Source organism: Pygoscelis adeliae, unplaced genomic scaffold, assembly GCF_000699105.1.
Source record: "Pygoscelis adeliae isolate BGI_AS28 unplaced genomic scaffold, ASM69910v1 Scaffold168, whole genome shotgun sequence".
Classification (NCBI taxonomy): Eukaryota; Metazoa; Chordata; class Aves; order Sphenisciformes; family Spheniscidae; genus Pygoscelis; species Pygoscelis adeliae.
Window position 1 is genome coordinate 20,202 of NW_008825566.1, and position 10,989 is coordinate 31,190.

General features: G+C 37.2%; 1 protein-coding gene across 1 annotated transcript in view; it reads left to right on the forward strand.

Annotated features, from left to right (window-relative positions):
- NBAS (neuroblastoma amplified sequence) overlaps window positions 1-10,989 on the forward strand; it is a 209,704-nt gene that overhangs the window by 14,170 nt on the left and 184,545 nt on the right. Inside the window, exons 9-10 of the mRNA XM_009332472.1 lie at window positions 8,816-8,954; window positions 9,760-9,825. Coding sequence (XP_009330747.1) covers window positions 8,816-8,954; window positions 9,760-9,825 — 205 coding nt within the window. The remainder of the gene's footprint in view (window positions 1-8,815; window positions 8,955-9,759; window positions 9,826-10,989) is intronic.

Sequence of the window (10,989 nt, forward strand, 5' to 3'; positions counted from 1 at the left end):
AGACTACACTGTGAGCAATGGGTGGTGGGACGTTCAAACATTGGGATACACATTTAGCAAAGGCCACCTGGTTAGTCAACACTCGGGGATCTGCCAATGGAGCTGGCCCTGCCCAGTCAGAACTTTTACGTACTGTAGAAGGGGATAAAGTCCCTGCAGTGCACGTAAAACATGTGGTGGGGAAGACGGTCTGGGTTATTCCTGCCTTGGGCAAAGGCAAACCCATTTGTGGGATTGTTTTTGCTCAAGGACCTGGGTGCACTTGGTGGGTGATGTGGGAGGATGAGGAAGTCTGATATGTACCTCAAGGGGATTTGATTTTAGGTGAGAATAGCCAATGATTTGAACTACATGATGTTAATTGCTACATAATATTATATGCCATACGAATGATATTACAGTAAGAATCACCCAGATTAATGAAGAATGAACTTGACGAAACCGAGCAAAGCGCAGTGATGATGGAACCAGAACTGGCTTCAGCATGCAACAATCCATCACCACACACCATCTTTCCTGCCCTGAAAGATTATTATGACAGATGGTGGCCAAAGTCATGGACTAAAGGAACTCAACGAGCATTTTAGAGGGATGGCCCATAAACTAAGGGAATGATATCTGTGTGTATATATTAAAAGACAGGAAAAGTGGTGGTGATTAATTGGGATGTATTGGAAAGTGTGGGACCTGTGCATGACGTAGATGGTATAGAATAAGGGGTGGATATTGTCCTGGTTTCAGCTGGGATAGAGTTAATTTTCTAGTAGCTGCTAGTGCTGTGTTTTGGATTTAGTATGAGAATAATCTGATAACACACTGATGTTTTAGTTGTTGCTAAGCAGTGTTTATACTAAGTCAAGGACTTTTCAGCTTGCCATGCTCTGCCAGCTAGGAGGTGCACAAGAAGCTGGGAGGGAGTATAGCCAGGACAGCTGACCGAAACTGGCCAAAGGCGTATTCCATACCTTATGACATCATGGTCATTATATAAGTTGTGGAGAGTTGGCTGGGGACAGGGATTGCTGCTCAGGGACTGACTGGGCATTGGTCGGCAGATGGTGAGTGGTTGCATCATTTTTTCTTTTTTTTTTTTTTTTTCCCTGTTTTTTTGTTTTTCTCTCTCTTGTTCTTTTGCTGTTTTACTTTCCATTACAATTTATTATTATTTCAATTATTAAACTCTTTTTATCACAAACCACGAGTTTTCTCACTTTTGGTATTCTGATTCTCTCCCCCATCCCACTGAGGGGGGGCAGGGGAGGGTGAGCAAGCAGCTGTGTGGTGCTTAGTTGCAGAGTGGGGTTAAACCACGACACTGGATTTGGTTGCTGGACTCATTGGCCAGCCCATTTTCCCTAGTGTTCTGACTGGAACTGCCAGACTTTAGTATTTGGAGTTGTCTCATGATGCGTTTTCTCTATTAGTAACGTGTTGGGTACGGATACCAGACTTGAAAGATCGACTAATTGACTGGCTGCTCTTGAACCAGATGTACTTGGAATAGGTCCTGTTTAGCCAATTACTTAGGTTAAAAATGTGTGTACTTTTTTAATATCTACTTGTTATGTAGCAAGGTAAACTCAGCAACTTATTTTTCTATTTCTCTTCAGTTGTAGGAACTGAACTTCCTTCTAGATATTTTTCTTCAGTTACATCTACTAGGATTGAATTTGTCAGCGTAATATGGTACATCACTGCATTGTTCTAAATGAAAATTAGGCTTGGCTATAGAATATCAGAAGAAACTCACTGTTTAAAAACTTGTTCTCCTTCTTCGATGTTAAGTGAGCTGTCCTATCTATTTTAGGAAAAAAATGGTTATTAAGGAGAAGTAATGTTCTTCTAGCATATTATTTTGAGAGATTAATTTTGAGTATGGTTTCTTCTTTCTACCTAGTTCATATCTAGTAATTCCATATAATTAATACTCAGTATACTAAATCTACAGTTTTGAGGTAATAGATGTGGGTTATGGGGCTTTGGTAGCGCTGTCAGACCAGACAACAGAAGCTACTCATTCTTTCCTTTGATCAGACCATGGTTAATGGTTCTTGACACTTGTTTCCAAAGTTGTCTTTTCTGCTTCTAATATTAGGAAGTAGATTGATTATAACAGTGAGTGTTGCAAAGAATATTGTTTAATATCCAAAGTATGGTCAAATAATTATTCTGACAATTACAATAGATGGATGTGCTTTCTTTTCATTTTTGGTGCATTTCTGAGCAAATGATGTCAGAACTGTTAAACTCTTATAATGGATGAACCCATTAACAAGAAAATAGGTAGAAAATCAGCTGGTGTAGTTGTCAATCAAATAGTATGGATGTTGCGTTGTGTGTGCTAATGACAACTTATTGCCATAGAGGTTTAAAAGAGGAGGGGAGAAAAAAAAAGGCAAAAATTTCAAGTTTTGTTTTCCTTCTTTCCTCCCACCTCCAAGAGAAGTTATAGCTTTGATTTTCCTACTATTCTTAAAGATCTTAGGTTAACTTTTTTAAAACTTGCTCTTTTACTTCACACTAATATCAGGAGACAATGCTGGTTTTGTGCTTAGAACAGTTTATTCAGAATATTAGTAATTAAAGGTATTTTTTATGGAAGCTTATGGCTGGCATAATTTTTGTTGTTGTCTGTATTACATATTTTCTAGGAGAGAAATGCTCTTTCCTTACGTGAAAAGATGTGGTTATATCTGCTGCTGAAGTAATAAGGTTGTGTATTGTGTGTGGCATACACATTCAGGAGTTTACTTGTTTTTACCATGAAATATTATGACTCCTTCCATGAAAAGAAGAATATTCAGGTGGACTCCCCTGTGATCGTAGTATCTCCTGCTATGTGCAGTCAGTTGACTTGCTTAGTGAAGTTGAAAAATTGATACTTAAAAGAATGCACGATTAGATGGAATAGATGAAAAGCAGAAAGAACCAATGTTTTGCCCTTCATGTAGGCAAGTCTTTTCTGTTTTGAATTTACTCTGTGGTAGAAAACTTCTAAATTTGACATTAGAGAACTAAATTCATGAGAAGTCTCTTGGTGAAATTGTCTTGTTATCCAAAAAACACCCAGAAGGAGTTGAAGGGAGACAGTTTTCTTAAATTGTGCATTAAAAAAAATTGTAGATACATATGAACACTTCAAAGTTTTCGTTTTTTAATAATGTGAACTTTGATCACTTAACATAAGTTCAACTTTGTCACTTTGTGCTTTCTTGCACTTCATTTAGTTTCAGATGGTGAAGTTGTATTGGTCTATTTCCACTGCTTGTAAGCCTTGACTTTATTGCACTCTATATTGCTATGTATTTGCTCATTACTTATTACAGTGCAATTAAATAGTGCTTAAGAACGTAATACGTTTAATTTTTTCAACTAGATATATGACAATTGTAAAGAGAATATTTCATTAGGGAATGTATCTCTATCTGTAGGAAAACTTGAAACAACAGCTTTGGGAAAAAGTCTAATAATGAGTTTCACTGCTGTTGAAAAGTGTTACACACCTTAATTTAGATGCCTAATGTTGGTGTTCTCATGTGATCCAGCCTTCATCTGTGAGGGAATTTATGGTGCACTTTAGCTGACAAAACTTAAACGTCTGCTTCAGTGTGAGGTCTCTGTAGGCTCTAATGGAAGGTTCAACACCTTGCTTATTTTGAATGCCATAGTCTGGAGTTGAATGTCTTACTTCAGGGTTATCTGCAATTGCTACAGAAAATGTTTGATATTAGAGCCTAAAATGTAGGATGGCTGTAGGAGATGAAGGGTTTTAGGTTCAGTTGAAATTTGCTTGTTGTACCAAAGTTGATGAGAAGAATTGCATGGAAGTCTCAAGTTTTTCTTGGATGCCTCATTTGAACTTGCTGTTCTTGAGACTGTTACTATACTAGTTATCTTCAGCCCAACTGTGTAGAAACCTTTGAAATAGAGTACAGTTGAGGTACTACAGGGACAGCTACTTTTTTGAGACTGGAGTAACCTCTGGAGATCGTCTAATCCATTCCCCTTCACAGCAGGGTCAACTAGAGCAGGTTGCTTGGAGCCGTGTCCCTGCAGTCCAAGACCTGCACATCTCTATCCTCCCTTAGGAGCGTGGTCTGAGTCAAGGCCTCTGACGTTCTGGAGTAGCTGCTCCAGTGAGTGCTGGGGATGGAGCCTGGTGGTGCCTGACTGCAGTTGCTGAGAACATGTACAGAGAGAGTTTCCGGCTGTTGTTTTCTGCAAACTGCTGCACAAAATGCTGCATCTGTTGGCTGTGCTCTAGGCCTGGCACTTACATAGATCTTTTTCTAGGACTTGTTGAAAGGGTTCCTGACTCTTAGTAATCAGGAGTTAGCTGGAACAAAAGCTCAGAGCACCCTTTGATCAGGAATAGCTGGCAGACCTTGTTAAAAGCTTCTAGAGCTTGCTAGCTAGCTCTTCCTGGCAATGGCAGGCATCATGAAATTCCTCTAAGGCTTCCCAGGGCTCCTCTGATGATCCCAGAAGCATATAGAAGGTTAAGAGTATCTAGAAATGGAGCCCAGAAACTGCTGCACGAACTGCTGCATCCTAGCTGTGCTCTGTGTAGAAAACACATGCAAGAATAAAAATTATTTAAGATTTTAACATCTTAAGTACTAAAGGATGTTGCGTTGATCTTGGTGTCCATAACAGCGTAATAGACAAAACTTTCCCTTCTAGGGAGTTACCATTAAGTGTCATATGTTAAGTTCATGTTGCTTTGTGACCCATCTGGAGTGGCATAAAACTACAGCTGATACGGTATGATTTAAGAACCCAAGTGTTTAGCCAGGAAAAGTAGTTTTTCACATTACTGGGACAAAAAAAGTTGTTGGCATGGTATCTTCTTCAGACTGAGGCTAACTTAAAAAAAAAATAATCATAGTAAACAGGAAAAAACCCTCTCCTGTTGCTGTTCCCAGTCTGTCTGTCACTTTGTTATTTTGGAGTCATCTCCTGTCAAGTCCTGAAAAAATAATTGGTAAACAAGGCCAGATCTTTGCAGAGGCTCTCAGGTGTACCTTTCATTTTCTTTTGATGCCAGTTGTGTTATTCATCTTAATAGTTTCTGTCCCTGCTGTTGCATTTTGCTCTCTGAAAAGCTTTTTAAAATTTTAAGTACATGCTGCCATGATGAATTTCTCTGCAGTCTTGGGAGAAGGCTTTTTGTCTTGAGGTTGTGTGTGTGTCTAAACTGATATGACATCTTCATTTAACTGTCATTGAGTTTCATTTATCCTAAAAGATACTTCTGACTTATAAATATGTTCCACTGTATGTCACAGTTTGTCCAAAATTTCTTTGAAAAGATTTATCTTGATGGAGTTCTTGAGAGCTCGTTCAGGCAGTTTCGGAGCTACTGCTGTCACTGTTGTTGACAATTCTTCTCTTGGTCTTTGTGCTACTATTTGTCTCTTTGTCATCTCTGGCACAGTGTGGTCAATTGTAATTGAGTTCTAGGCACTGCTGCTGTGCTGTAATTTTTAATTCAGTGGCATTTTGCAATGGAAGCTGGAGCTTATGGAAGAATTTAGGTGCCTAAGGACGGACAAGACAATAGATAAATTGATCTTCCAGGCGATTATGCCTTCTGTCTCTTGGTTATTAGGAATTGACAACTGTGTTGTAGCGATTTCATGAAGTTCTTGTTTATTGATTTTTAATTTTAATTTTTTTTTCTAAAGCTTTCCTCATGGTCAGGCTGTGAAAGACACACATGTGAAACTTGCCTTCTGTGCTAAAAAAAAGTTAGGAAATTCATCACTTCATGTGTAATGATTGACCTTGCCAACATTTTTCAAAGTTTTAAGATGTGGTTTCCTGTTCACTGATATTAGACTGCGTGCTCAGATGCGAGTACCCTAACATGTTTGTTCTTGACTATCTAAAATGGGCATAAACTGCATCACGTACAACAGGGTAGATAAGTATTTTGCTCTAAAACCTATTAGAGCTGTTAGAAGGAATTTCATGTGGTGTGCTATGTCTCTGCTGAAAGTTCATTTGTTTGGTAGAGGTATTTGCTACAAGATATTTGAAAACTTGCTACTTCCTTGTTTTTAAGTGAAGTTCCTCAGAGGAACTATGTAGCATGTCTAAAAGATGGCTTTGGTATGAGCTGGGGGCAGCTCTTAGGTTCTTTGATAAGTGGCAGTGTGTCAAGCTTCTCCAATAGAACAATCGTAGGCAGAGGAAAGTTGCAGAACGGAAACATCAGGGAGAAGAAAAATAAAAAATATGCAGAAGGGAAACAAACAAATGGATTATTAAGTGTATGACATTTAATCTGTGAAATTTTTCTCTTCCCAAGTGCACTTTTCCCCAGTAATCAGCATAAAATTTGGTATTAAAATGTTTTGTGTTGTTCTGAGAACTGTGTTTATTGGTGGCTGTATCTCATGTGTTATTGTTTTCCGTGTTCCTGAAGGATTGATGTTCTTCTCTCCAAGCCTTCCTCAGTTTAAGTCACTTTCTTCATAAAAGAATAACAAACTGTTCAAGTAGTTTCTAGTATTTGTTGATGTCCCAAAGTTGAATGAAATTAATCTTGCTACGTTGTCCTGCTCATTGCTTCTGGTTTCCTCAGTTGCTTGAGTATGATATTCTGGTTTTCAGTGTCTGCCTTTCCATTACTGTTATTTTTAACCAACCCCTATAGTCTTTGAGAGTCCTGGTACCAGAGATATCCTTAGATCAAGCTCGTGCTTAGTATGACTTGCAGAACAAAGTACTCTTACTAGTATTTTGGGTTAAAGTGGTGTCTTGGTAAGTTCCTTTGAGTTCCTGTCCAAATATTTACTTGAGAGCTGTCCAACCAATTAACGAGAATGAACGACCAGTATCAAAACCAAACAGGTGGTGTTGATTGGAAACTGTTAACATGTAAAGCAACTTGGGTTCATTTAAGATGTAAAGTTTGTCACATAAAAGGCTTAATGCAGTCTTATATTACTAGCTTGTTCAGAAAAGAGGTATGCACTGTAGGAGTTCTTTGGTATTTTAATACTGGGATTGCTGTGCTCACTGAGCAACAGTCCTATTCTCTGTTTAACAAGTAATATTTATGGTGATGTTTCTTCTGCGATCGACATAATGCTGAAGTACAGTCCCCTTGCGGCTCTGTCTGTGTTGGAGTTCTCTCACCGATTGTCTAATATCATGCTTTGCTAATTGTTGTCATCTTGATAACCCAATTGCTTTGCTAAGTATCTACAGGAAAGCTATAATAGGTGAATTTTATGTCTGCTTTTTTTTGATGTTATTGCTACAAAAAATGTATGCTAATTACTCAAGAAGTATGTTTGCTTCCACATGCTATTCAGGTTAACAGTTTTAAGGAGCCTGAATTACGATCTGCCCTACTCATGCTAGATTTCCTCGACTCTGATAGGAATCTGTTTGTTCCTTAAATGATAACATGGTTTCTTCTTGGCATACTACAGCAAGAAACCATTGCGTCATGGATGCTCAGTCAGAAACTTTACATATTCTAAAGTTGAACAGTACCTCCTTAAGGGAGAAGTAATTCCTCTTAGCTGTGCTGTGCTTTACTTTCTGATCATAAGAACAATGCAAAATTACCGATTTTCTTGTTAATTATTACGGTAGACTGAGTGTCTCCTATTGCTGTTTTTGTGGAAAATGGTGAAAGTGATTTCTGTTTTGCTGTTTCAGGCAACTCTTTACACCACAAAATAACTAAAACTCTTAAGAACCTTAACAGGCTGTAAGCATCCATGGTAGAAGTCGTCTTGCTGTATGTTTGTGAATAGCATGAGACCTGGGAATGTTAAATAAGTTTTACTGACCTCTTGCAGAGGACTAAATGTGGAAGGAAATTTTTTTTTTTTCTCTCCTCCCCTCCTCCTCCTTCCCCGCCTCTTTTTTCATTCAGTTGACTCTTGCACAAAATGTTTTGAAATACACTCAAATCACAGCTGAGAGCTATATGAGTGCCAGCCACTAGGTGGTAGAGAATTTCAAGAGTAATGCAGACTTTGAAAATTGATAAAGGAGTGTTCTCAGGGCTGAATCTGGCTTTTCCAGTCTGTGCCTTTTTTTGCAGATACCTTACTTTTTGATGGGTTGTTCACTAAAATGATGCTTCCAAACAAGTTTAGACATCTGTTCTCAAAGTTTTCGCCACAGTAATCATCAGTTAAATATAAAACTGCTTGTTAATAAGGTGAAAAGATTTCAAGGGAAAATACTTCGATACATTTTAGTGGTAATCTGCAATAACTGTAAAAATTCAAGAACTCAAAGTTCTTAAAATGTCATCTACTGTGTGTAATGAAATTATTGCATACACATTTATAATTGGTAGAGTGGCTTTAGAAAACAAAATTGAAAAACCTTGATGCATTTGGTTTCTCAATAAAAGTAAAGTAGCTTTTTTTGTACCACATCTGAATAGACAGAAACCTAATACTTCAACAGAATGACCAGAACTTTTCATAAGCTTAAGCTTATGAAATTGTTATCATTCTCTGAGGGTACGGGAGAAACTCAAATTGTAGCCAGACCTATTTTCTTTTAAATGTTGGGAATTATGCCTTATTTGGAAGGCTAGAGATGAGAATGGATAGGGATAAATGCCACAAATAACAAGTGTTAGTCAAGTAATGTTTAAGTCTTTTTGTCTGTGAATAAACACTCTGAAGTTTAAAGCTTATTGGGGCTGTTAGGAATCTTAATATACTTAATCTTTTTGTTACTGCAAGCAAACTGCTATTGTTCTGACTTAAGACAATTAAAAAAAAAATTATGTGGCAGTGTATGAAACCATAATATGCCTCTATATATTTTACAGACTTCTACTTGTAGGAGGCTGTGAAACAGATGAAGATGGAGTATCTAAAGCAAATGGTTGTGGGATATCTGCTTGGAGAGTTCTGTCAGGCTCTCCTCATTATAAACAGGTCACTAGTTATGAAGATGACATTAGAATAGTAAGTATGTTTCCTCATTTTATTGGATGAATATTGTAACTGGCAGAATTATGTAACTGGAAGTTCAATATGAATCTCTTTTTGAAAGAAGAATTTAATGCAGTGTTTTGCTATTTTGTAAGCTATGATGTGAGCTTCTAGTAAGTTATCTCTTTCTCCCCCAGCATCTGTCTATTTTTGCTTTTTCTGTAGTATGATTTGAACTTTTAAGTTCTTGATTATCACTTGTGTTTAAAAAAAAAAACAAAACAACAGCAAACCCCAAAACAATGAGAAACAACAACAAAAATGTAGTGTGGAAATACACAAACTCCTTAGTTGTGTACTGTGATATGTTACCTGTCTTTGGAAAAATTTCAGTTATTTTTGTCTTTTTATTACTTCATAACAAAGGGCAGCACACCTGAAATAAATGTTTCAGTTTAAGTCTGACTCTTGATTTCTTTTGCTTCTAGTAGAAGTAAATGTTTGGTTTGGTAACAACTACAGTGTGGATAAACTGAAACCAATTTATAGTATACTAGGATAAATTCCAGTATTTACTCTTCTATAGGTATTAAAATCTTAGTATTAAAAATGAGTTGTAATTTCATTGCAAATGGGTAGTGCTTTTCTGTGGCATGATACATACCTAATGAAGTGTGTTGTGTTTTATTATCCTTGCATTATTTTAAAATAGGCAGTCTTAGGGAAATTTAAAGAATCCTGCAGAGTTGTTTTAGTACTTTAGATATGACTTAGTTTTTGGTGCATAAAACAATGTGTGAGATTTCTTTCATTGTGTGATATGTTTCTGTTCTTACAGGCACAGAGAAGAGGATTATTAAAGATTATGAATATAAGATTTTACAGTAGGCGGGGAACAGAACAGGTATTAAGGTCTAGGTCTACCTCAGAAATGTATTTTACTAACATAATTGTCCATTAATGACTGCCTGAGAGACTGATTGAAAGTAGTTTTTAATTTATGCAACTTAAGAATTAACATTGCTATGAAACTTATCAAAAATAATATGCTTTTAGCATTAAATGGAATAGCTTGCCATTTATTCAGCTTTTTTAAAAATCCAATTAGTTCATCTTCTGAAGCTTGAATCTTGGGTTTTCAGCATACTGACAGGAACAGGTCTAGAGATGTAGAGTTCAATATTAAATGTAAACTCTTATTCAAAAAGGAATGTGTAAAAAGCCACCTAATTATTTGTTAATGCATGTAATGATCATAGCATGTTAGGTGTGTTATATATTCTACAAGAAGAGAGTAGATTGTGACGATGTTTCTCAAGTATACATCTGAGAGAGAAGTAAGAGGAACTCCAAACCCCAGCCTTCTGCACTACCCCACTCCCACTAGAAAACAAACAAAAAACCCATCACCTTACAGCCCAAAATTTTCATACAATGTGGAGAAGAAAAAATGAATGGATTCAAACTAATAATTCATGGCTTAAATAGGGCAGACACAAAGACTTGATTTTTAGAGTCTGTTATGAGATACCATGGAAACATTTTGCTAAGTAGCTTCAAAGGTTTGTTATGGGTCAAACTTCTACTACCAGGACGCATGCGAACCTAATGAAACTGCTGATCAGAATCAACTTGTTCTTAAACACTGGGTATGGGTCTTGTATTCTCCTCTCCCATGAATGAGTGTGTGTTAAATCTTGACTGTCATGCTGAGGTGTAGGTGTGTGCTTTCTGTATTTCTAAGGCTTGGCACACAGTGCTTGTGGCTTGCTTCTACATGCCTTAGGAGCCACGCATGCAGTACTACACCACCTTCTCCTACCTCTTGTCTACTAGTTGTGTGTAGCCTTTGTTTGATTCCTTTTTTTTATCCCCCTTTCCCTCTTTGTAAAAAGATTTTCCCTTCTTTTGCTTTCCAAAGAAAGAATAGTAAAGAAGCTGTCTACCACCCTCACTGTGTTCTCCTGAGAGGAAAAATGCCTGGTCTGAAGTTATATGGACTTTGGAAATTACCTTAATAGATTTTTTGGGATGTTTAGGTGACTGGTTAAAAGAAGAAATTGCATGC